Source organism: Nyctibius grandis, chromosome 16, assembly GCF_013368605.1.
Source record: "Nyctibius grandis isolate bNycGra1 chromosome 16, bNycGra1.pri, whole genome shotgun sequence".
Classification (NCBI taxonomy): Eukaryota; Metazoa; Chordata; class Aves; order Nyctibiiformes; family Nyctibiidae; genus Nyctibius; species Nyctibius grandis.
The window spans coordinates 3,834,100-3,860,638 of NC_090673.1; the positions used below are offsets into that span (position 1 = coordinate 3,834,100).

The 26,539-nt window shown below is 45.2% G+C and overlaps 1 protein-coding gene and 1 long non-coding RNA gene across 4 annotated transcripts in view; one reads left to right on the plus strand and one right to left on the minus strand.

Annotated features, from left to right (window-relative positions):
- Positions 1 to 3,332: 3,332 nt before the first annotated feature.
- Positions 3,333 to 8,263, minus strand: LOC137670848 (uncharacterized). The gene is made up of 3 exons (XR_011049366.1): positions 8,164 to 8,263; positions 6,725 to 6,808; positions 3,333 to 3,539 (listed from the first exon to the last, which is right to left on the minus strand). It is a non-coding gene; the product is annotated as an uncharacterized lncRNA (long non-coding RNA).
- Positions 8,264 to 8,395: 132 nt separating this feature from the next.
- The window catches only part of BRD3 (bromodomain containing 3), a 28,986-nt gene continuing 10,842 nt past the window's right edge, over positions 8,396 to 26,539 (plus strand). The window contains exons 1-3 of one of the 3 annotated variants that reach the window (XM_068413793.1): positions 8,396 to 8,483; positions 24,997 to 25,313; positions 25,589 to 25,726. In XM_068413793.1, the coding sequence (XP_068269894.1) occupies positions 25,113 to 25,313; positions 25,589 to 25,726 (339 nt within the window). In that variant the 5' untranslated portion in view covers positions 8,396 to 8,483; positions 24,997 to 25,112. Of the gene's footprint in view, positions 8,484 to 13,390; positions 13,457 to 23,032; positions 23,064 to 24,996; positions 25,314 to 25,588; positions 25,727 to 26,539 lie in introns of those variants that run through there. The other 2 variants (XM_068413794.1, XM_068413795.1) reach the window with 2 other exon arrangements.

Below are 26,539 nucleotides of genomic sequence, written 5' to 3' on the forward strand. Positions count from 1 at the left end.
CGGCCTTTCTCCCGCCCTCCCTCCTTCCCCTTCCCGGGCTGAGTGGCAGCGGTCGGCGGGGAGGAGGCTCTGACCTCCCTGTCGTGCCCTGCCTCTGCCATGGGTAAGGGCCCTGAGCCGCTGCCCTGGCTCTGGGTGGCTCTGTGGGCAGCGGGCGCGGAGGGCGGCAGCAGCCAGGGCCCTGCCTGGCGTGTGGTGTGGAGCGGGTCTGCTGAGGGCCCCATCCAGCCCTGTGTGACTTATTAAATAGCACGGGTCACCCTGGGCGCTGGCGGTCGGGTACGCAGCCACCCGACACGCGGGCACAGCTCTGTCCCCATGTGCTGCAGCTGTTGAAAAGCCACTGAACCTGGCTGCAACGAGGTTAGATGTCGTTGGGTTGTAATACGCAGGCCAGCACACACCAGTACCACCGATAAAAACCATTATGAAAAGACCAAGCTAATTCACAAGGCAGTAATGTATGTAACGCACGAGGCTGATGTATGAGCCATTTAACACGCTGGGGTGAGAGTGTATCTAATCTAAGGTGGTTCTCAGTGTACAGGCGTACAAAGGCCCTGACTCAGAAAAGCATTTAACTTTGATTCATTAAGGCCAAACAGCCAATTTAAAGTTAAGCTTTTCTGGAGAGCAGTGCTTTTCTGAACCGCAGCCCAACGCCTCACAGAACACATCAGTCTGCTTTCTGTTAAGAGGGAAGAAAAGAAGGAGACACATGTCATTTACTGGAAGATCTTTGGGCTCCAAAAATTCTAGTGGCAGTTGAGAAAGGAAAAAAAAAAAACAAAACAAAAAAAACCCTGTGGTACAGTGAAGCCAAGGCCTTTCTCCTCCAGCCTGGAAACCCGCAGCAGAAGTCTGGAGAATTAACCCTGCTGTCTAAACTCGGGGAGGTGAATCACAGGCAGAGTTATAAGAGCTGCACAGTCCCCAGAACAGTATTAGCACACAAATCCAGTTAAGTTCCTGTTGCTGATTCTTCCAGATGGTTTTTGGCTTAAGGTTTTCATTCTTTTAAAATATAAATATGAAATAAAATGAGCGAGCACAAATCAAATCAGCAGTATAATGCTATGTATTTATGTGACTTTCCTGTGACAGGCATAGGGTGGTTTTGTTTCTTTCGTGTTGGAGATTAAAGTTTGTATTTTGCCTCTCAGTGTCTGCTTTGGAAGTTTTTGCCTGATATTTTTATACGTATGTATAAAATACATACATATGTATGTACAAAAATCCTTATCTATACTGATAGTACCTCTCTGGAACTTGAAAACTGTAGCCTCAACTACAAATTAATTGTAATGCTAAACAACCCCTTAGCCTCTAAGTGTCCTGGATTTTTTTTAAACAAGCTTGAAGTATGATAAACTCCATTTGGCAAAGTACTCGGTCACATGCTAGATTGGGTTTTTGACAGCAAGGCTCTTGCAGAAAAAGGCAGCTCAGTGAGAAGGGCATTTCTTTGGGACTATATAACATGAGTGCCTGGGGATTTGCACGGACAGGCCATTGTCTTTGGATGAAATTTAACTCGTTGGTTATGAATCATCTGTGAGGGTCTTTCTTGCTCCCCCAGCCTTGCTGCCGCAGCTGGGATCAGCAGGATGTGGTGTCTGTCCAAATTCCCTCTCTGGAAAAGAGTGGGGCTTGGCAGGCTTCTCTTTCACAAAATCTTTCATTCCATTTGGTTCAAAATAGCCTGAACTTGGTGACCTGCCAAGTACACTGGAAAAGACACCTGTCTGAGGTTTTTTTGGGGGAGAGCAGCTTCCCATAATGATGAAAGGGAAAGAAAAGTCCATGAGTGGCTCAGATTATATGGAAGTGACTGCTTTCAGTGCTGCTAGGATCCCTTTGGATGGCTTTAAGGGTGTCAGGAACTGAGCTGAGGCCATGGGTCCTGCTGTGACTAATGTATACTATTTTGTCACAGGTTCCACCAAGACCAGAACTAATCCAGTCCTGCAGATTTGATCCAAAGGACATTAATGTTGGTGGAAAAGCTCCCACGAACTTCAATACATGCTGGCTCTACTCTCTAGACCTGACTGCTGCGAACAAGCTCGTGCTTACGTTTGCAACGGTGAGTAATAAGGCACTAAGCTTACAAGCTGTGTAAGCCCATGTTTATGTTTTGGCACAATTAGCGATCACAGTTAGGACTTTTATTTGCTTGGGCCTCTCAGCAGACAGAGGAAGCGCGTAACAGACTTCCCGTGTGTTACACGCTGCTCAAGAAACAGAGGGAGGAAGAACTCAGGAGAGACCTGCTGCATCTTTTAAGCTTTTAAAGAGCAGATGATCTCTGACATATAGCTGTTTCTGTGTGGTTGCTAATGTGCTGCTCTGTTTTTTTCTAAATCCCAGCTACATCGCATTCATATGTTTCTTCTGGGATTTAAAAACAAACACTGAACCTTTTCCAGGCTGATATTTCTACCTCCCCCACTACAGTATGAACCTTGCTTGCATCACTGCCAACATTTGTTCATTTAAAACTAGGAAATCTTACCCCAGTGGAGAGCAGGTAGGATTTGATTCATTCTGCCCTGGGAGAGATGTGTACAAACACTTCGCCTGGGCACAAGGGGCCTGTGGAAGTTGAAGAACTTCTTTCAAAGTAAGATCATTGAACACTGCAGGTATAGAGCTCCATGTTAGTAAAGACCTGTTAAGATACAGTCCATGTTTTTGAAGAGGACTTCATGCAGGATTGCAGTCCAGCAGTGTGCTATAGCGTATCATTCAAAGCAGATTCCCCTCCAATACAAGTCACAGCCAAGTCAATGCATAAAGGCTGCTGATTTGAGAGCCCCAAACTGAATCACACATGGTCTGACTGCCGGACGCGATGACAGCCTGCCTCTCCCAGCCACTTCAACTGGAGCTGCAGGTTCTCAGCACTTCTGTGAATCAGGATCTTCGTTCTTGGTTGGTGTAAATGGTTGTAACTCCAACGAACAGACAGTTCAATATGATTAACTCATACCCCCGAGACAGTTTTAGTGAAATCTAAGTATATTTATTACTCATTGTAATTTAGAAATCAAGGTGTTTGAAAGTGTTACTATTTGGTTAGAGCATCTCATTACCATTCTCTCCAGTCTTTGTAAGAGAGCAGGAGGAAAAGTAAGAAAACACACAGGAATCCATTAGGGCTTTAGCCAGCTGAAGCCTAGCATGTTCTGATATCTGTTAGTTCAAACTGCCAACTCAGTAGCACACACTATTCACGAGCTTGCTTCCCAGTGCAAACCACTGTGTTAACAGCAGGTGCTAGGTCTCTACATCACACTGAATGTGTAACAAAACCATTTAGACGCAGCTAATTTCCATAGAAATGTATTTATTGTGGCCAAAGATACGTAGCCATATTGGCTGGGCAGTTTCTCTTCACTTCTCAAATTCTGAGGTCGTGTTCCTTTGTTGTGTCCCACAATAGTTTAGGCCTTTGCTCTGCTTCTTTCCATACACCTAAATCTTAGCCCGCTGTATCCCAGCCTCCAGCTCCTCCAAGTAATGCTTCTTGCTACATCCTGATAAAAGACACCAAGGTCAGACAGAACATTTTGTGGGCTCTTCATGCCCTTCCTCTCCATTGCAGGGAAGCCATTAATCTCTCTTCCTCTGGTTTGAGAACTGCCAATCTGGGAGGACATTATTTAAATCCACTCTGGACCCTCCATTGGATATTGGCTGTCTCCAGACCAGCATTTAGATCAGAATCAAAAGTTGTATTTGCAGATGAACACTTACAAGATCCTTTGGGTCTTGGATAGCTCAATTCTTTCCTGCCTTCCCATCAGTTACCATAGTGCTGTGCCTTTTGGGGCTTGTAGACATCCTGGCCCCTGGGTTCCCTGTCTGGGGGCTCTGCTCACCCTTTTCCAGATGAAGAGTGAACACTGAAGAGACAGAGGTCCTATAGGCACTGTGTAGCCAGGGTGGCCTCACCAACTGGTGTGTCCAGGCTCTCAGAACTACAAAGTATGAGTCAGCTGAGTCTCAGTTCTGGCTCTGCCCATTATTCTCTGCATCATCATATTCCCTTGCAGCTTCCTCAGCTGAAAAACAGGGCTCATAATATTTCCTTACCTACAGAAGCTGTTAGGGGGATTATTGCATTGTTGTGAATTCCACAGATGAAAGGTACTACAGAAGAACAAATTGCAATTATTGTTTCAAACCTCTGCCCTAGTCCTGTCATCCTTAACTTACTGAGTAACGCTTACTCAATCGAGGAACTCCTGCCACTACCATGAAGAAAATCATTGGTAAAGATGACTCTCTGTTGCAATAAAAGCATTTATCCCCTTGTGTTCAACACCCTTCTCTCTGCCACTGCGATGACTGAAGTCATATAATCCCAGACATTTACTACACACTCTTAAGCAATCTTTTATTTGGGCACTATTATGTCTTTATGCCAACCATGACTGTTATTGAATAAATTCTCCTTTTGTAACGTATAACCAACATCCACTCTAGAGATAGCAGCTGCTGGTAATAGGCTCTGCTGTGAGTCCACTGATATGTGAGGTCTCTTGGAGCTCATGGTGCCTGACAGAATGGTCAGGATGGCCAAATTTGCCTGCCTTGAGGTGTGTGGAGCTCCATCAGCCTTTCATGTGCCTGTAAATGTACAGCGTGCCTACGGACGTGCCCAGAGATGGAGGTCAGAATGCATTGCCCATGCGGTATTTAAACCCCTTCAGCAGTCTTCTCCACTTGTCATCCCTTGGTAATTCCCAAGTACAAATACTAACAAAGAGCTCCCTTGCAGTGGGGAACTATGGTTTTGATGGTGGAACAGGCACTGAATGGTGAGGTAAAGAATCAGAAGCTTACAGTTTGTACCTACAGCAAAGGTCAGAAAAAGTGGTGCTCTGTGTTAGTGTTCCCAGCAGTCCCTGAAAACCACTCTGGTTTTGCACAAGTAAGTTTTTTTGTTGTTAAAGCCTACGCACAAAGCTTCCTAGAAGAATGTATGTACCACTGTGCATTAAGGGTTAAAAGCAGTGCAATGGCAAGGAATAAATACACTGCAGGTGTTAGTTAACAAGGTACTAATTGGGTAACTGGAGGTGCAACATAAGAGACCACAGAGGCTAATCAAAAGGCTTTCTGTGAATCTAGGATGCTCCTCTGAGCTTGGGGAGGAGGCAGAAGTAGAAAGTTACTGCTGTAGTTTTGCATTTTATGGAAAAGCTGGTGTTTAAGGTACCCCAGAACAGGCAGACTGTTACATCTTGTGTGTAAAACTAATAGGACAGAATCAGTTCAGAAATTCATTTGAAGATTGTAACTATCTTTTTCTCAGTCTAAGTGTTTTACTTTAGACTAGGTAACTTGTGCTTAAATCATTCTGATTTGATTTCACTGTACCTCCTATGGGGCTTACTCAAACCGAGTTAGCCTGTGACTGTTTGGCTAAACCATTATCTAACCTCGCTGCCTGGTATAAAGAAGGCTTTAAGGGTCCCTAGAATATGTTTGCTTTCCTATTCCCTTGGAGGATGCTGCTGGGTTTTTCAAGTGCAAGTTTGCAGACCTACAGGTAAGTGTGTGAGTGACTTGTATGTTCCAGATTGAAAGCTGATAGTGGTGAAATCTCTGGGGACAGTTTCCCATGTGAATTGTGTTGCCTGCTCAGCCTGATGCATAATGAACATAACAATTGGGGATGAAACTGTCTTACACCCACCCTGGGTGAGATGAGGATGTATAAGGTGTAGCTGGAGACTGCTTTTGAGTTGCAGTTTTGTCACACCCTCCACCACCAAGCTGCTCTTGAGAGTGGATTTCCAGTGAGGATCAAACTCCAGTTTTAACTTGTGTATATTCACTGTGAGGTGACTCTGCCCTGCCAGCTTGAAGGGCTTTATGCTCTTGCAGAGACCCTTCTAGCTTCTCGTCTCTGCCCTTTTGCCTGTGCTCACCCATTTTGCTCAGCCCCCTGTTGCGCTCTCTGCGTGTTGCTGAGGTTGCTGAACGCTTTGCATCATGAGACCCCCTGTTCAGTTGCTTCTAACTCTGCCAAGTCTTACATTTCAGCCAACACACTCCTTTGTTGCAGGAGTTTGTCTCCAACTAAAATATGAATACATTTAAAAATCAAACTTTCAGATTATGGTTCAGCTGAAAATGAGTCTTTAGAGTGTGAAAGGCGTACATTTTCCCAAGTGTTCATAATGAATACTCAGCTGATTACTCCCTGCCCACTCCCTCAGAAAGCTTCAGCCTGCCAGCTTTTCTCAGCCTCCGAGCCTAGAGCAGCAGCAGTTTTCATTTAGGGGCTCTTTGGTCATGCTCATGATTTGGTGTCTGTGTATGTTACAGCATTCATAAATTTACACCCTGCTTACCCATGTGGATCAGGCGTGTACTGGAGCAAGACTGTGTGTTCAAAAGAACTGACCTGGTACTCTTCAGCTCTCGGATGTTTTGATACACGTGTACTCTTTTAGAATTGCCTTGAAAATGGGAATACAGCAGAATGATGGTAAAAATGCACTGTCCTCAAAATCCAGTCCTTCCCTATACCCCTGATATCTGGTGTCCAGGACACTTTTTAGGCAGGGCAGAGTTCAGGTGGTGTTTCAAAGGGATTGCCTCGCTAAGTCTGGCAACCTGGAGCATATGATGACCAGACGTGGGGCAAGTTTAGTGAACACCAGCTTGTAAAGCGTAGCTGTTCCCCTTAAGAAGACCCAGAATGTACCTTTTTCCTACTGCTTGTGTGCTCTGGATCCTGCAGAGGCCACTTGCTCTGGGTGCAGAGGGCACTGAAGTGGTTTTCAGGTACCTGATGGGCAAGTGAAAAAGGTCAACTCGCAGGTGCCTGTGGCAGAGGGAAGCCCAAGGCACACACTGCCCAAGCGTGGGGTTTGGCTGTAGATGCAGATGCAACTTCAAATGCTGTCTTACAAAGTAGGTACATCCAGGAGTGGTACAGCTGTGAGTGAGTTTCTGGTTCCTGAATTCTCACAAGCCTTGAGGTTGGGTGCAAAAAAAAAAGCGCTTTTTCTTGGGTTTGGTTAAGGCATATGCACAACTTTGGTTTCATCCTGAAGCAGCCACAAGCCTGGCTGAGTGGAATTTGCTAAGCATCTCTAGTCTTGCCTGTACAAAACCCCATCTTGCTGATTATATCCAATCTCCTGAGAAATTTCAGTCTCGTTGGTCACGTTTTTCAAAAGCTAATCTTCTGGAAATAAGGTCTTTCAGTAAAACTGCCTTCACCTTATGGTTACAATAAACTGACTTATTAATTGGCATCACCGCGTGGCTGTCAGTAACAGGCAGTGTGGCAGCCTCTGCTGGCATATGTGTCCACAGAGAAATCCCCTAACTACTTCTTATTTTATGTTGGCACTCAAATGTTTCCCCTGGACTCATTTATTTTCCAACAATTCTATTTTTTGTCTTTCTTTTTGTGCCGCAGCAATGGAATCATATTTGGGGTTCTAACAGTATCTTCTTTTTTTTTTTTAAACTTCTGTTTTCATTTGTAGATTTGCTTCAGGATACAGGCTGTGTTGCTCTGTTATTTAGAAGTGTTTGCATTTGTAACAGTTCTCATGTTTGTTGATGCTTTATGGTGGGTGTGTTTGTCAAATTCATATTCTGTTGTTATTGTATACATTAGATTATTTCTCTCGTTGTTTTCAGCAGTTGATGATATTATGAAATACGCTAACCCGTGTAAACCCCCTCGGGTTGTGGGTTTTCTTGATGGATTTTTTTTTTTTTTGCCACTTACTACTCCAGCTTCCATCGGCCGCGTTCTATTTTTATTGCGGCTCGTATTAGTTGTTGCGTAATAAACGCGAGCGCGCATTACCCAACGCAAACCGCGATTTAAAAAAGAAAAAAAAAAAGGGTAGAACAGAGTAAGGCAGCCCTCGCAGTTGTGATTTAAAACTCGCTCTCACGCAGCACGCGTGACCCTGCGTGGGTCCCCGCAGCGGCCCCGCACGGTCCCACTCGCACTTTTAAGGGCTCTTCTCGTACCTCCAGAGCCCGACGGCGGGCGGAGAGGGGGAGCCGGGGTTTTCCCCGGCAATGTCTGCCCCGGGGGGGGACCCACCAGCCGCCCCCTCCCTGCGGGTGTTTATCGCGGTCCCCCCACCCCAAACCCACGCGAGGCGTTTGGCTCACCGGGGGCAGCGCGTCCGCCCGCCCCGCTGACCGGGGCATCACCCCTGCGGCTCCTCTCCCCTGCCCGCCGGCCCGGGGAGGGAGCGGGGGACCGGGCCGGGGCGGGGGGGGACCCGTTGGCATCTGGGACTTGTAGTCCGGGGGCCGGTGGCCGCCTCTCCCCCCGCCCGGCCCGGGACTACCGTCCCCACATGGCCTTGCGCCCCGGCGCATGAGCTCTGGGGCGCCTTAGCGCATCTATTATACTGCCTTGCCGAGGATAAAAAGAAGAGCAACTGGAGGGACTATAAGGCAAACGTTGCTGGAGCTGCCGGGGCAAAGTAATCTATTTAATCTTTCCCTTTATTTGTTAGATGCTTGTGTGTGCGTTGCTAGCACTGGGCCATGGTTTCTGGAGGGAGGGGGGCCGGGGAAGAAGGGGGAGGAAGGCAAAACCCACTTGGGAAAGGCCAATGCTGATTTTTTTTTTTTTTTTCCCCTCCCCTCCTCTCTTCTTCTGCTCCTTCTTCTTGCGAGAGCCCCGCGTCGCTCCCCGCGGCCCCGCAGCCTTTGTGCGCCGCGACAATGCAACAAAGCGCGGCGGGGCTGGCTGCAGCCTGGCCATTGATTTCCTCCCGGCCCCGCCGCTCCTGCCCACCCTTTTCTTCTGCTTCTGCCGCTTCTTCTCCATCTTCTGCTCCCCCCTCCCCTTCTCGCCGAGCGCCCGAAGACGCCCCGCACGGGCGCAGCCCCTGCCCCGCCGAGCCCCGGGCCCCCACGCAGGAGGGGTTTTCTTTCTTTGCTATTTTTTTTTTCTGTTTTGTTTTGTTTTTTCTTCTTCTTCCCCTTCTCTCGCTCGCTTTCCCTCGCTCGCTCGCTCTGCCCGCCATCTTTTTGAAGGGGAAAATTAGGGGCGAGGAAAAGGAGAGCTGCAGGCGCCCTTAAAAACAAGGAAGAAAGAAAGGAAAAAAGGGGAGGGGAGAGAAAAAAAAAAAAAAAACAAACCCAAAACGGGGGGAACGACGAGGCAGCAGCAAGTCCCGCACCCGGCGCTGCGCGGTGCCCGGCTCCGGCGGCAGCGAGCGGCCGCGCTCGGGCGCGGAGCGGGGCGCGGGGTGCGAAGCGGGGCTCGGCGACGGCCCCGAGCCCCGGGCTGCTCCGGGCCATATCCCGCTGCCCCCCACCGCCTGGGTCGCTGGCTTGTGAGCTGGAAAAAGGTCTGAGCAGGCTGCTTATGATGCGCTGGAAAGTGCGCGTTTGGTGCGGTGTCCGTGTGTGTATGTTAGTGTGTATGTACATACAGCGGCTTTGCTCCTGTAAATATCTGGTGTTTACCGAACTTTCGCAAATAAATGGAAACCAAGGGTTCTTTGCCTAAACTTGATATGCTTTATAGGTGTAAAAAGAAACGCAGATCACATTTATATATAGAAATGTCACGCTATAAATAATGCTACTGATAATAAAATGTAAAACTTCAAAACTCAGCTGGACTTTTCCTCCGTTTGTACTACTTGTTTGCTTTTTGCACCTCCCTGGGCGCTGGGGATAGAGCATTATTTGTAGCCTGCTTGGTTTCACTTTCAAACAAAGCTGTAGTGTTCAGGTCGCAGATCTGTGCGCGTCTTTAAGCTACGTGGTTTGGTCTTGCAGGGTGTTAACAGGGAGGGCTTTTCCTGCAGAAATGGCTTTTATGGAGCATGCATTCTGTTAAGGTTCATGCTAAGTGTTCTGTGGCGGTTCTGTAGTGTGGATGTACCTTTCAGTTGATGTCTTCAGGAATCAAAAGTTACTAAAATAAACTTTTTTGGATAAGCAAATACGATGGCTTCACTAATACTTTGAATGTTTATAGTTGTTTAGGTTTTTTTTTTAACATCTTAAGTTCCCTGACACCAGTAAATAGTAGGTTAGGAGGTAACCCAATTAGCAAAGCACACCTGCTGTTCTTTGATGGAAATGGAGAAGTGTTTTTGAAATATGCTTGTTAGTATTTTTAATGCATTCAGTGTATGCGAGTGTGCTGAGGAGGTGCTGGGAATCTAGGTTTAAAGCTGAAACTCTTGTCTTTAATTCACATAGTGATAAGCCAAGGTATTAGAGGACTTGGTGACTACCGTATGTGCTGCAGTGTATGGGTGAGAAGTGCAGAATAAATATGCATCAATCAAAACAAACAAGAAATCCCCAAAGCAGTCTGGTTGCTTTACAAGCAAAAAAAAACCCTCGATCTGTATTGCTTACAACTACCCAGCCACTTGAGTGTACTGTAAATGCGAAGTCCTGCCTCCTAATCTGCAGATCACAGCACTAGCAGGCTGCTCTGTGTCTTATTTTGTTAGCATGGAAGTTTAATGAGTTTTTAATGATACACTGGGAGGCTCCTGCTGAAACAGAGTAACTCCTGACCTCAAAGCCTTCCTTTTTGGAAAGAATAAATGCTAAGACTGTGTATTTCTTTCTCTTTAGTCCACACTGGTTAAAAATACTCACTCATGCATGTATTTAGTGCTTCAAGACAATGTTTAATAAAAGGGTTGGGCAGAGGGTAACAGTTTTATTCAATGTTCAGCATAAGCCTGATTGCGATATTGTCTTCTATACTCAGTGCCGATACAGTGCTCAGTGCTGAGAGAGTAGCTGTTCCAATGAAAGGCTTTTTAGTTTGAGTGACCTATGCATGCAGAGTTTAAATTAAGAATGAAGGCATGTGCAATGTAAAGTGTCTGAGGTTTGCTCTCAAAACTGACTTTGGAGTATTAGTTGCGTTAACGTCAAGTGAAAACTAGGCTCCATTGCTTCTGGAAATAAATCATTTATGCACTGAGGTGCTTTAAAAAATTCAGTTCTTGTCATCTAAAAACTATTTAGAAGAAAAGCATCTTGAAGAAGTCTGATGTTCCAGCTCAGTAAGCATGCTGAGCCTTCAGCAGTGCTCTTTCACTATCTGTCTCTGAAGAAGGCTGGTTCTGTTAGTGTCTGCAAATGCCAGTATTTCAGGAGGCTTCGCAGCTGGTGTTTCTTTGCGCTGTTGTAACTGCACTGGGTACAATGACTTAAATCACATTCTTAATAATCTTGCAGAATGCTTCTTCCCTGAGTTAAGAACCGTGTGCTTAAAACTTTATCCTTCAGTCGTCTCCTAAAATGGCGGGGAGTCTGACAGAGGTTCTTGGTACCCACAAAGCTTGTCTGCGGGCTGGGGGTCCAGCCTGCCTGACCTGAGGGTCTCTTCCCCCGTGAGCCTCAGGGACCTGAAGGCAGCACACACAGATAAAGCAGGTTGCTCTGGTGAAGGCTGGCGCTTCCCATAGTTTTTACAGATGCATCTTTTAATTGGTACAAGTTCTGAGAGATGCTGTTTAATATTTACCTCTTAACTTTTTGGGGGGCACTTGTGCAGTGGGTTGTGGGTTTCCAGCCAAGCCCTGCTGCACTCCTAGAATCTCGCTCCTCCCTGGAGAAATCTGGGAGCCTGATCGCTCTCCTTGACAGCACAAACAACTCAGGAGTCAAATCCCTCTCCTCAGCAGCAGCCGAGTGATGTAGTGAGGTCTCATGTTTCAAAGGCTTAATTACTTTTACAAAATATATTACTCTCTGTCTACTTTGGTGAGCTATCAGGTGCTTTCAGCGTCGACAGAACTACACTTTGCTAAATAAATGAACAAAGTGTGTTTTGCATCTCAGTGTTGTTGATTGTTTCTCTTTAATCCTGGTTGCTCCTTCTTTGCTAATTTGCAAAATTCATTAATCCACAGTGGGTTTCCCAATCATTACTGTGAACTGTATGTTTTGTTTTGTTGTGTGTGTTGGTTTTGTTTTGTTGTTTGTGTTGTTTTGTTTGTTTTTTTTTTTTTTAAATTGCCACATTATTCTCCAGTAATAGCCCAGAACACCATTGTAAGCAATAGAGTTCTGGGAATTAGGAAGGAGCCATTGTTTGCTGCGCTGCTCAGTGAGCTGTCAGGACATTTTGGAAGGATGTGTGTATCTCGAGCCTTTCATTCCACAGTATCCTACTGTGACTTTAGTGTATTTTTGTCAGTCATTAGTGCATGTTGGAGGTGAACAGCTTTCTTTGGGGCACACTAACTCTTTAACCCACTTTTTGCTAAAGCCAATATTGGAAGGATTAAAATTCTTCTGGAGAGCAGTGTGGGAATTCACCGTAATGTGCTGCTGCTTCTGCTAGTCCTTATTCCTTCTCCCATTCTTACTGATAAGATACTGACTGAAGAAACACTCGTGTCTATTTTGGATTCCTTTCGTACCTTTCCAGGCCTCAATCTCTTTCCAACTCGAGTCTGATAAGAAGACACCGTCATGTCTGGAAGTGTTTCAGCAACATGGATAACCTGGGCAGAGGAGTAGATTTGTTTGTCTTGCTACTTTGCTGGGACCAGGGCTCAACATTTTCTCCACCAGCATCGCAACAGGTGTAGCAAAGACAATCTGAGGTGAAATTTCTGTGCATGGGGGACCAATCTGGAACAAAATGCCCTGGCTGAACTGATTCCATTTAGCTCCAAACTTTGAGATTTAGACTCAGTTCTGATTGACACGGGTCTGCTTTAGGAATGATCCTGTTTGCTCCTCTCTTTCCTTTAAAAAGAGAGAGGCAAAGACAGAAAAGGATTGCAGTTTTCCTTCCAAGAGCTGTTCCACTCTTGAAGTTTACAAGTGGAGCACTGTGATACAGCTGCACTGATATCCTTGCAGAGGACTTCATGCACTGACATAAATATACGAACAGAGATGCTCTCCGTGGGACTGACTCGCCCATCGTAACCAAACCCAGGCTGTAGTGAAGGAAAGGCACATTTCTCCTTGTGTAACTTTGTTCAAGTGCCCAACTTATCCTTGTGTGACATTACGGAGGGTGCCTGGTTGAGGATCTCACTTTCTTGCAACCCACCAGTATGGCCATGCCGAGAGAAATCTGTTTTCTAAAACTGAACTGGTCAATAGGTTTGGCTATAAGCGAGTGCAGAGTTTGCAGCACTGTGCTGTTTTGCTGGGAGGGGACGTAGGACGTAGCAGCCTCTTTGCTTACCAAGGCTGGCTTGGGAACGGTGCTGTACTGTGGGCCGTAGTGAGACTGATACTCTGGGCACGTGTGTGTTCTGTATTGTATGTGCAAGAATTGTGTGTGGGTATAATGGAGAATGCTGTTATTTATTGGAAAGCGTTGCCTTTTTGCAACTTTCCTGTTGGTGCTACAGTTCTGTTTAACGCTATTTTACAGACCCTAAAGTGCAGCTCTTCAAAATGCCATGTGGAAGAGGACATGCTCCCCTAAGTTTTTGCTGGAGTAAGTGCTTGTCTGAGTGTGGGTACTATGTGTCAGCCAGTGTGCTGAAAGTGCATTGTTTTCTTGGACAGGAATAAACCGCGTGGGAATAAATTAGGATACTTGTGTCCACACTGTCGTGGTCGTTCTTCCTTTGACTTGAACTTCATCCATATGCAGGAGCTTTAAGAGAGGCTTAGGGCTTGTCTGTTCTCACTGCGCAGGAAGCTAAGCCGTGGGTGCTCTCAGCAGGAGCTGTGTGTGGGGAAGCTCAGCTCCTGTTGGGAGCCTGTCTGCCTGCCCCAGCAGTCCGTGGAGAGAGCAGTGTTCCTCTGGCTGTGCGGAGGGAGACCACCTTCCTCCCTTGGGTGTGTTAGGCAGTAGGGAGCACCCTCCCCTCGAATGAGCAGCCTCTGCTCCCTGCATAGGGAGGGGTGATAGACTCTAAGATCCAAATTTTTCCCTTTCCCACAGACTGTTTAGGAGTCTAAGTCAGATGTGTAGACTCAGGCAGTGGAAACTGCTTTGATGCCCTCTCAGGGAGCGACAGCAGCGTAGCTATCACAGTTTATTCACACCTTAGCTGACCTGCAACTTCCTTGAATAAGCTGAGCAAATTTATGGATCTACCCAACTGTTCTGGTTTGGACTAAAACAGAACCAGTTTTCCTTTCAGTGATTTTTACTTTCAGCTAAGCTGCTTCTAAGGAACTGTGCTTTCTGAAACTAACTGCATGTTTTGCAGACAGTGTCTGCTTCTAGGACTGATAACGCTCAAAGTTTATAGTTATCACTGAGGCACCGGTAGGGATGTTATGCAGAAAGGCTCTTGCTGTACTTACTATTAGAGAAACCAAGGTCACTGCTAAATTCCTCACTAATTACGAGTGCAGAGCCGTAGAAGGGTCGCACCTCCAGGGAGGAGCAGACAGGGCAGGTGACCCAAAATTGACCAACGAGGTATTCCACCCCATACACGTCATTCTCAGTATAAAGCTGGAGGATCACGAGGGTCTCGCTCTTTTTCTGCTATGGCTGGTGTCCAAAGATCCCAGTCCCTGCGTTCCTGAATCCAGTTCCCGTCCATCGCTGGGCCCAGTCTGGGCCTTCCTGGAGCCTGCCCTGCAGTGCTGGTGGTGACGTGACCATCATCAGGGGAGCTCGATCTTGGTTTTGTATGTATTTGTATATATTTAATTATTTCCATTATTGTACTCTTTTATATTGTTATAGTTTATTAAAACTATTTTAACTTTCCACCCCATAAGTCTCTCTCCCTTTTCTCTTTTCCTTCCCCTTCTGGGGGGGGAGGAGGGTTAATAGAGAGTGTCTGCCATCAGTTTAATAGCTGGCCCAGCTTTAAACCCTGACAGGTTTATAACCTGAGGAAAATCAGGAGGCACTTTTCAGCCTCTTGCACTTGTTTGGCTGTGTTTGCTTTAAGTTAACACACTGAGGTATTCTGCAACAATGTGCTTGTTCAAAGACAATTGGCACTTAAAATGGTTTGGAAACAGGTAAAAGTAAGTTGGTGTAAGCTGTTTAGGGGAACATGCATAGGGGGTGAGTGGTCACAAATGGGAGGGCTACCACAGCCTGACAAGTCACTGCTCCTCTGTCAGCTCAGCTGCCATAATTACCCTGGTGGGTGGGTGTTCTTACTCTGCCCCATTACCAAGTATAATGTTACTGTGGCTCAGCTAACAAGTAGTATATTTATGTCATGGTAATTCAATCACTTTCATTTCATTGTTCATCCCCTTAAACTGACTTGATTGTCAGATATTGATTTAGGTAGATTTTGCATGGGAAAGTGGCAGTGCTGTAGCTGTAAACCCAGAGCATGATTTAAACCAGTGACAGCTCATCTGTTCTTGCTACACTTGTAATGCTTTTTGTCCTAAACCAAATCTGTTCTTTTACAAAATAGTAACTTTAATCATTTTAATATATAAAAAATTAAAAATTGAGTAGGAGAAAGTGTTGGAGCACGAGTGCGCAAGGGAAGTCTGTTCATGAAGGAAGATATTTTTCTCTAATGAATCGCTTTGATGGTTCTGCTGTGTACTGTGAAATGCCTCTAACAAGTTAACATACGGATCTGTGTCTGTTTATTAAGAGTCTGTCTTCTCTGTCGATGTTAGCGTGGAGCTGCCTGTAAGGATAACATCTCTAGCACTTGTAAATGATATTAATAATGCTGATATATGGCCATGAAGTACTGGTGATGTAAGGGAGAATTGCGGTGTAGGTTATTAGGTGCACAGAGCAGAAAACAATCCTTTAACTGGGTAATACATAGAAATTGAATGCTATTTGCAAGGGCTCTGTATTTTATACCTTGCTCAGAATACTGTTTGTACTTGGTTTAATTAAGAGGAGGTAATCTTCCTGTTACATGTAGCCTCTTAAATTCAGCTGGAAGTGGAATTTGGCTGTATCTAAACCCCCCTCCCTAACAGGTGCCATGAAGGACCTCTTGGGTGTTGTGGTTTATCTTTTAGAAACGTGTTTAAAGAGCACTGCAGCAGGGGGAAAGGAGTAAAGCAGATGGCGATTTTAGCTTTGCAGTTTCTTCAAATGACTATTAGCGTTGTACTTAGTAAAGAAGAGTGTTTCCAGAACTCAAAGTTATGGTATTTGAACACCTTTAAATATAGGTTCCTCTGTGTGTTTGCTTTTTTTCCTTAATATTTGGTATAATCATAACACTGAGAAAAGGACTTAATGGATAAATGCATGGGAAAAGACTAATGACTTTAGTTATAGATGGTAGTGGAAATATTCATATCCCCATTTTACGAGTGGGGAACTGACAAGCCTACAGCATGGGGTGACGAGAACTGAGCCGAGGTGTCAGCATCCTGTTTTGTAGCTGTCTTTTTTTGTAATTCTTTGCAGATATAGCAGAAGCTTGAAGATGCTCTGCCCAGCATTAGGCTCTGGTTTTTGGTTTTGTGTTTTTGCCTTTTCTTCAAAACACTTTGTGTCCAATAATCTCTCTTGTTGGAAATCAAAGTGCAGAAAAAGAAATAATAATGACAAAACCTGTTGTGGAAAGACTATATGCTGAATCAAACTGAGTGAGCTTGAGGTTTTCCTTCTTACACTGTAGAAGTACACAGAGCACCATATACTGATTAAAAAGAGGAATGGCAGACTGTCTTTTTCAGAACACAAATATTTAGCTGTGCAGATCACATCCTTTAAAAAGCAGAAAAAGAGAACCTGTGAGGGTGTAGACATAGAATAATCCCATTAGGAGTTCTGAAGCCTGTGCAGATGTTGCCACATCATTCTTTAATGGGTGTACCGAAATGCTTCTGTTATGCACATATCATCTGAAATTTGGGCCAGTGCCAGAGTGTGGGATTTTTTTTTTTGTTTGTGTTTTTTTAAAATAATTTAACTGAAATGTGGTTTGCTGACCTGAAATTCGCAAAACTGGTTTCTGGGGTCACAGGATGGATCGGCAGTAGTATCATGTGTTGGATAAGTCATGCTTTGGAGAAGGTAGGCTGTAAAGTAATAGATGAACAGAGGGGAATTAGGAGACAGAAGGAGGTGGGTTGTGGTACTAACCTGCACTGTGATTTTTTTAATTATTATTATTATTTTTAGTTTTTCTTTTTAAGACTCTTACATCTTGCCAATTTTTGCCTCTTCCCTGGCCTGTCTGGACTGCTCACTCCGTAGGGCAGAAGCTCTGTGTATGCTGCACTGTGCTTGGTCCCAGTCAGGGCAATGGAGCCTCTGGGTCATAGTGCAGTTGGAGTCTAGGCACATCCTGATGAAACACAGTTAAGTTGAGGTGTTTAACCTGCAGTGAGAGGATGTATCTTCGGGGCTGGGTAGCACTGACTAGATCAGCTGTCATTGCTATTGTAACTGCAACAATGGGAGCATCCACAAGTCTGATCAGTCTGAATAGACTCTCCAGCCCCAGATATCTAGCACTTAACCTCCTTTGTCATTTTATCTCTCCCTAATGGACAGCTAGACAAGGGGTTGACCCAGGTAGAGGGGCCAAAAAGTGTGGAGAGCTTGAGTTTTTTTCTGTCTTTGCCTAAACCTTCCTTAGAAAGAGATTTATCTTGATGGACCAATTAGTTGTATCTTGGAGGTGATAAGTCTGCAAAACCCTCTGTGGAGAGGTGCTGAGCCGCAGAACCTGTGCAACTGATGGAGAGGGGGAAGTTGCTTAGCGCTTTGCAGGATGGGGCTTGAAGTGGTTACTGAATCACAGAGGAGGACCGAGCTGCTGTCTATGTTGTGGTTTACACCATACTTCCAATGTGCCTTCAGCCATGTTCCTGCCTCCCGTAGGTCCCCCGCCCCCCATTCTGCTCCTGACATGTTGGGAGCTTGTATGGTATGTGGCCAGATGCCAGCACCTTCCCAGCGCTTCCTTTTTCCCTGATGTCCACGGCTGCAGGGCTTCTGCTGCACATGGGCTTTTGGAGGGCTGCAGTAACCGCTACAAGTGCTAGAAATTGCCAAATAAGCATTGTGTGTTACAGTGCACTAGATAAGAGAGCGCATATGCTCCAAAGCAGGTTCACCTTCGCTCCTTTCTCTGTAAACCTTGACTGCCTGCTGTCTGGCTTCTCTCTGGTCTTCCCCTGATTATGAGGTGGTGTGGGTTCAACCCTGTGGGTCATGCAAGGTAATTTCATTTCATCTCCACCTTTCCCCTCTAGGAAGAAATGGCATGAGCAGGCTATGCCCAGGCATGTGATTCTCCCAAACACTTTCCTTTCTGCGCCAGATTTCCGTTATGAAAACGAAGGCTGAAACAGCCCAACACTTTTTTTTTCTCCATTGCCATAAAGGTATAATTGGTGTATCTTGTTGTGAGAGGCACAACCACTAGCATTTTCCTGGGAAGCACTCAGCCATTCCCATCCTGTTGATTTGACTCTGCCGCTCCAGAGTGTTGATGTGCAAGCCACCAGCTGCTTTACATGCTCTGAAACCTGTTCCTAGATGCTTATTTCCACTGCTGCAAGCGTTGGTTAACATTTTCATTATAGGTCACCCAGTTCATTTGCTGAAGTACTTCCAGGAAGATTTTTTGCAAGTGCAGTTCACTTTATTTCCAAAATCTCAGTCCAATCCTTACGGCAGAGTCAGGTCTCAAAGCTGGCTGAACTCTTCCAGTCAGGAATCCAACACAGAGTAAGCTCTGTAACCACTTGCACTTTTCCTTCCTCCTGTAGCCTTGTTAACAAAACTGTGTGTAACTCAAGAGCTTGCGCAAAGCCAACATATGTCCAACTTAAAATTTGCCTCTATGTTTTCAGAGGACCACGAAAAGTAGGGCTGCAAGAAGTGTCCAGAGTCATTCTGCCCTTTTCCCCACTCCAAAACAAGATCAACCATACCTAATCCATTACTGAGGCTGGTGATTTTAACTGTTCTCAAAAGCTAATTCGAAACTGCAGCCTTTAGGAAGCAGTTGAGCCCCATATGATTTGTATGTTGCAGGAGGTATGTGACATTCATCTAAATTCTTGCTTGGACTTGATCAGAAGGTGCTTCCTGTGGCGTTAGCAACTTGGAGAGAAATACTCTGGCCTGTAATTATCAGAAAGACAATCATTTTATTTGAGGTGCCTAGAATAGTGCATATAAAAGTCCCCACTGCTTTTATAATCAAGATAAAGTGACTTTTGGGTACCCCTGAGTTTGAAGGCATGATGTGAGACATCTTAAAGCAGCCTGATTTGCAGGGAGCATTGAGTATGTATCAGAACCAAAGGCCCTTGAAATTACCAGTTACTTCTGGCTAATTCTTATCTACTGCTTAGGAACCCACAGGTTCCTTACTGAGGAGACACCTGCTCTTATAATAGCCAAGGAGAGACCAAGGGTGGGAAATCCATCTGCATAATCTGATGAGCATTAAACTAACCAAGTCAAAAGCCAAGGAACTGGCTTAATCTTCTGTGATCTTTTTCCCTCCCTCATGCAGAGGTGAGTTAAGGACACAGTTGCATCTCCCAGTCTCAGGATGTTACTGGGGCTGTGCTCAAAATAATATGCATTAAAAGCACATCTCTGATGTGTGGAATTAATGATATGGGAGACAATGAGGACAGCTGAATGGACTTTCAGAGCACAAAGCTGCCTGAAGTTCAATTCCTATATGGGGCTGTGAAGGGAAAGGAGGGCAGAGTTAGGAGTAAAAGGAGGACATCCACCAGGAGTGGTGGTGTAGCCCTTACTTTCTACAGCCATAGACTGAAATGGGTACAGCCCTCAATTAATAATCTTATCTGACCTTAAGGTTGTGTTGAGGTGTAGTAGTGGTGCACTAAACCTCTCCTGCAGTTGTAAGAAAGTCTGGACAAGATGATCATGGGCCTGCTGCTTCTCTGAGATGGGGAGTAGCATATGGTGGCACAAGCTTCCAGCTATTGCTGCTGCTGGGGGAAAAAGGGACTGAGCATCTGCTTTGGTTGCTGCGAGGAGCCTGTGCAGGGGAGTAATGCTTGGAGCAGCAGCGTGAGGATGCCTGCTCCAGCTGCCCTGCTGTCTCAGGGTGGTTCTGGCTGGTGCCTCTGTCCTACCTTCAGAAAGGCTCAGCCGCTGCCTTTCACATCTGTGTGAGCAGCGCTGCTTCGGAGGGGCTGTTTCTCTGATGGACTAACGTAAGTGGGGCCAGGCACTGCCGGGGTTCAGGGCTCTTGGCTCTGACGCAGGCTCGCTGCGTGGCCCCGGGCAGGTCACTTCACCACCATGTGAAATGTGTGTTGGGAGCACCAGCTCTTCGAGGTAGGAACAGGGTCTTGCTGTGTGTCTGCAGAGTGCTAAGTGCTGAGGGACCTCGGTCTCTGCACAGCCTCCATGTGCTACCGTAATGTAAATAATAATGTGGAGATAAAGATGAGGTCAAGGGACATCTCTTAAACTTGATAATTTTCCCTGATGGGAAGATTTATATCGCTGTTTCTGGCTGGGCTGGAATTGCGCCAGTTTTTGATCAGTGTCCAAGTAACCATGCAGAAATACTATACCAAGGGGGAAAAAAAAAAGAGTTTGTTTGGCTCACATGCTAACATAATGCTTGCTACCTTCTAATTTTGCAATCAAAACAAATACCATCCTGTACTGCACGAACAGCAGCAAGGGAGTGAGCCATCCATTAAATGTTCGGCGCTGCCAAAGGAAGTGGCAGAGCCGTTAGCTGAAGCAGCAGGCGTACTGGCACAGGGCACGTTTCATGGGGCTTTATAGCTCCTTTTAAAATAACCTCCACCACTACAGACAGTCTGTGGGCTGCATCAGCTGAGTAAAATGTTATCCTTCTGGTACAGGGAATTATTAACATGTTTTCTCCGTGCCAACTGTCTCTCCACTGACTGACCCATGCGAGCAACTCAATGAAAGAAACGTTTAAAAAAAAATCCTTCCAGGCTAGCTGGGTTTTTTTGATGGCTGGTTTGGCTGAGGGATGAGCCAAACCCCATAGCTTTGCTGGATGCCACGCTGAGGTTGCTACTTAGCACAAAAGGACAGACTTAAACTCCAGAGAAGCAAGATTTACTTGGGAGTTTGGGTTTGGGTTTTGCTTTTAGTTGCCGTCCCAGACTGGGATGAGTAAGGAGAAATGCACAATGTGGGAAGCAGTGTCCACTCTTCATGTATGACAGCAAAAGGGTGTACTTTAAATTTGTCATATTAAAACTGTACATGTGCAGCCAGAAAAGAACAGCTTCTATTACTTGAACACTACAGGTCTGAGGAACAGGATAAGTAGTAATTTAAAAATTTAAATTTAAGAAGTTATTACTCCAAGGCTAAAAGAAGTCCAACCTTAGGCCCTCACTGGAAGATGCACATGATGTCTGTGCCAAGGCTGGTTTTGGCAGTCTTTGTTCCAGGCTTGTACAATACCTTGTAAAGTGATGTCCTGGTTCACAACTGAGCTCCCTAATGGTTTAAATAATTATTGATATTAATGCAATTTCAGTAGATGCTGAAGTGCTTCAACTAGAGTGTGTATTTTGATTCTTCTTCTAGTTACGGGACAATTTGTGTAAGCTTGCTTGTTTTTTGTGTGTGAGTCTACTTAAGTGTCATGTTGGATGATTTGTAGGGGAAGTTGGGATGTCAGGTGGTCCTGCCTCTCACTTTCCTCGTTTGATAAATGAGGTCTGACAACTAGTAGATTTCTCAGGCAGGGCCATGGCCTCTCTGAATTCAATGTCATATGCTTTTGGACACTTGTGCCCTCAGCTTCCAGATTCCTCATAATCCTGCTTTTTACGTTCTTAAGAAGTATATTATTTTGAAACTTTAGAAGTAAAGGAATGGATGTAGAAACAATTTTTTAGTTTTAAAAATTAAGGAATAACTTGATATCAAAGCTGCTTCCCCAGCAAATGATGAGGAAGCTGATGGACCAAGGGTTAAAAGAGTGCAGTGAGGCATGTGGACATTAAAGCTGTATTTATGCCTGGAACAGACACTTCCAGTGCTGCTGAGATAGCCCAGGTGTCTATTCCTGCCTGTCAGCTGCAGGATCCAGCGTTTAAATGACAGTGCTGCTAAGAGGTTTGGGGTTTGTAGCCACTTTTGGTTGTAATAACCAAGGAGTTGGAGCATGCAAGTTAAAAAGGATCAGCTGTCAGGGGACTAGCTGAGTTGGCTGTGATGATTCTGCCCCTCCTACTTTTGGTAATGTTCTTAATTAAAATCCTTTCTGAGTTGTGTCACTGATGACTGTTACGTGCTTCTGTTATGTGGAGTGTACAAGCCTTGTTTAAGCTCGATGATGAAAATGTGCACGTGAAGAGGCAGTGCATGTCCCAGAGAGTTTGCAGGCTGGCTGGGTGGAGCAGATGAAGACAGAAGGGAACTATCGCTATCTCCACGGCACAGATGAGGTGTGAAGATACTGAGTGCCTTGGCTAAGGTCAGAGAGGGAGTTTGGGAGAGGCAGGAGCTAGATCTGCGTTTGAATTACAGTTCTGGGATTTAATAAAAATTAATTAAAAAAAAAATCCTTCTCAAATGGAGTTTGAGTGGTAGGAGGACATCAGGAAATTCAAATGAAAAGAGAATAATTGTATTTAACCTTAGGTTATTTAAAGGGAAGACCTAAGTTACACTCCATAGTTTCAAACTTGTGACTGAAATGCTCTAGAGCAGTAGGAATTGCTCTCTGTGGGTGTTTTGTTTCCTGTCAATCCTTGCGTTGGATTCAGTTTGTTAATCAAGAAGACAGCAAACAAAATGCTTCAACGATGGTCACCAGGGGCCTGCAGTCAGTGTTGTGAACACTCGGACGATGGATGTTGCTCAAAGGCCTTGGGGTCTGAAATCCATGCAGAGAGCTGCCCAGAAGGAGATGTAATGAACCTTCCCCATTATCTTTTTTTCTTCTTTTTAATTCTTTGTCTGTTTCATCCCCCCATTGATCTGAAGATTGCATTTTGCAATATTTCTGCTGCTGCTTGGAGTTGGTGGAACATCAGGAGAAAATCCTTCCCCAGTTTCTTCCCAATCTGAAATCCCAAGTGACATCCTAGTTTTGAAATTCCTTGCCCAGAGGATGCAGCATCCCTCTTGGCTGCTTGGTGACCACCCTGCCTGCCAACAGCAGCACAACCAGCCTGATCAGGTGAGAGAGCTGGGGAACAGACACTAGTCCTTTTTGAACTGCTAAGCTGGGCTCTTGAGTTATCAGCAAATAGGGACCAGAGACCTGATTCTGGATCTATACTTGTGCCATATACGTGGCACAAGAAAGTCCTGCTGTCATCTCTGCTTTTTCTGCATTCATGGAGTATAATGGGTCTCGTGAAAGGATGGTGGCAGTCATAACTGGTCTTGTCTGTTCCCTGCACACATAAGCATGTGTACTCACACACAGATTTGTTTTAGGTTTTTAACAATTTCATTTTCCATAGTTAATTTTTTTATGGTGCTTCTATACAATTAACTCTAAAAATATAAACCACATCTGGTTTCTGGAGCCAGGGACACCTGTGAGCCAAACTGGTCCACGGTGAGGTGCACCCATCGGCTGTGGCACCTGGAGCACTCGGGTGTCCTTGATGGCTGTGGCACCCAGAGCACCTGCTGCTTTACGGTGTGGTTCCCTGTGCCACAACGTCACCGGGGTGCCAGAGTGTTCTCCTAGTTAGGGAGCTGCTGGGGCAGCAGCTGGCCTCTGGAATACAAATGCCTCTGCTACCTGGGCAAGCCTGAGAATGCCAATAGTTAAACATCCCTCTCTGCTGCAGATCTGTTTATGTTTATACACATCTATTTTTGTAATTCCACCAAATTAGGTATGTGTTTACTTTTTGCCATCGTCTAATCAGCAACTTAGAGTAAGCTGGTGTTCTATATTTAGTCCAGATACTCAGTAGAGATGATTAGGGCTGTATCAAAGAAGAGATTTTTGGGGTTTTTTCCCTAGGATGTCTTACTGCTCTCTCCTTCTTCCTCTATTACTGCAGCTTCTGTCTCTGCTCATGTTTCTTTGTGCAGCCAAGAAGCCTGTGTCAGTGAGAGTATTTGCGTGGCTTTCTGAAGATATTTGAAATAATTTGCCTCTAGAAAGTGATTGTGGTCTGTTTGCCATGAGGAGAGTAGCTGCAGTCCTGATGTGACTTGAAATATCAAATGTTTATGGAAGATGAAATAGCAAAGCTCTTTACCATATGGTACACAAGACACAGTGATACTAGCCCATTTTATTCCCCTCCAGTTTGCTGGGAAAAAATAGAATACAATAATGTAATTTGTGTGTTCTTCTGTATTTTGTATGTGCCTTTAAGAGAGAACATGACAGTGCTCACTTAGCCAGGTCATGGGATATAAGTATAATATTAGTATTTACATTGAGCCTGTATCTTGAGACTTCTGTATGAAACTGAGGGCCCTGCCAGGTACGTGTAGTAAGGGACATAGTAAGACGTTTATGAGCTTAAAAGTGCACATCACTTCCAGTTAGGAGGTTTCTGGTAACACCTTTCATTCACAGCTATTCACAGCACCTCCCTCTGCCCCTTCTTTCATTTCTCTGGATTGAGGTCCTCTGACAGCTATCGTCTGCTCTTGATTATGGGATTTTAGACTAACCATTGCACCAGTGTAGAGACTTATAAGCTGACTCAGTGTCAGCCAGCGTGGGTCTAGAGACAGTGCAGTTAAGGTTACGTGGAGCTGCAAGCTATGGATTTGCTAGCTTGGATCAGTGTATTCATGGGAGTCTCTGCATTACATCCTAACTGTATTCCCTACCGTATGCTTATCCTACCCCATGCGTTTTCTTTGCACAAAGATGCTCTCGGAGCCAGATAAAGCAAGAACTAGTCCTGTGAAGCTTACTGGCTCTCTGCAGGCTTTGAATTTGGGAATTGCTGTTCCCCTGTCTCTTGGGTCTTGAACTGTGCCCATCATCCAGATAGTGTGTTACAGGGAATGAAGCAGTTGGGGTAAAGAGCATGGGTTCAAAGACTATCAACAGCAGAAGTGTCTTAACATGCCTACTTCAAGTAAGTATCTGTGTTTACACATTGTCCTCTTCCTCTCATTTGATGTAGGTTGTATGATTGGACCCTGGAAATGGGATGTCAGTCCCGTTCAGGGAGCATAAAGGAAGAAAGAAGATCTCCCCATTGCTGCTGCTGTGACAGCGAGTGAGAGCAAGAGCAGGAAAATGTCCACAGTCACATCAGCAATCCAGGCTCCTCAGGGCCCTGTGAATCCACCACCTCCGGAGGTCACTAATCCTAATAAGCCTGGCCGGAAGACCAACCAGTTGCAATATATGCAGAATGTTGTGGTAAAGACCTTGTGGAAGCATCAGTTTGCTTGGCCTTTCTACCAACCTGTTGATGCAATTAAATTGAATTTGCCGGTACGTATCTGTCATCTTCTGCTTGAAGAAGGGCTGAAATGCCCTTAAAAGAGAGACTGAAACTTTTAGCACAGCCTTAGCCAGTGATGGCACCGATAAACTTCTGTACGTGCCAGAGGCAGCCTTTTAAAAAGGGAGGCAGAAATGCTGTTTGCACAAAAATCTGGGGATGTGTTTTTTGGGAGGGGGAATGAGGAGAAAGCTGGGACTAGAGGGAGATGTGAGCAACACTCTGTGTATCAGGAGATGTGACGTCTTTCCTGTTTCTCCAACAGGATTATCACAAAATAATAAAAAACCCCATGGACATGGGGACGATCAAGAAGCGCCTGGAACATAACTATTACTGGAGTGCCAGTGAATGTATGCAGGATTTCAACACCATGTTTACAAATTGTTACATTTATAACAAGGTAAAGAGCCCAGACAAGCCTTTAGCTGGGGCACTGCCTAGAAAAGGCCCACCTACAACTGTTACAGTGCAGGTTCTGAACAGGGCCAGCTCCGCTGTGCTCCGGGCCCTCCTTGCAAGGAATGCCACTAATTGCAACCACATTACTTGAAATGCACAAAGCTGTCTTTGTGCTATGTCTTTCTTCCCCCAGACTAGTTAAAATGGCAAATGTGCCTTTTAATTATAGGTAGATTTCAGTTCTGGGGTTATGTAGCAAGTTTTTAACTCCTTTTATTTTCAGTTAGGAATTCTTTAAGATGAGCTACAGTTTATGCTGTGCTTTGCAGGTGGTCTGTGGTGTATTAGTGCTGTGTGTTACACTGGCTGTCTAGCAGTAAATAGTATCTCTTAGCAGCAGAGAGCAGTTCAGGAAGTAGAACTCCTGCCTATGTCTTGTCCATACTTGCACACCTCTAGAGTGCTTATTATTGTTTTGGGTTTGGCTTGTTTGCTGTTTTGTTAGGTTGTTAAAAGCCTCTATTCTTTGTATTATGTCTTCTACAGTGGTTTGTCATCATTGACCCAGACTGGAAAACAAACTGAAATAAACGAATTAATTAGTTTGAGCCACAGAGTATGTGTTTACACTCTTCTCTTGGACCTGCTGGTGAGCAGGGGAGGGCAGCTCATCTGTTCCAGTTTGCTGCTTCCACACTGATGCGCAGGGTGTTAGTTATCAGGCTCCTACTGGAAGTCCTGATAACTCTCTGGATGCAGCATACTTAGAGGCTGTAATTATTGCATACTAGACCAGAACAGAGCAGGAGGGTAG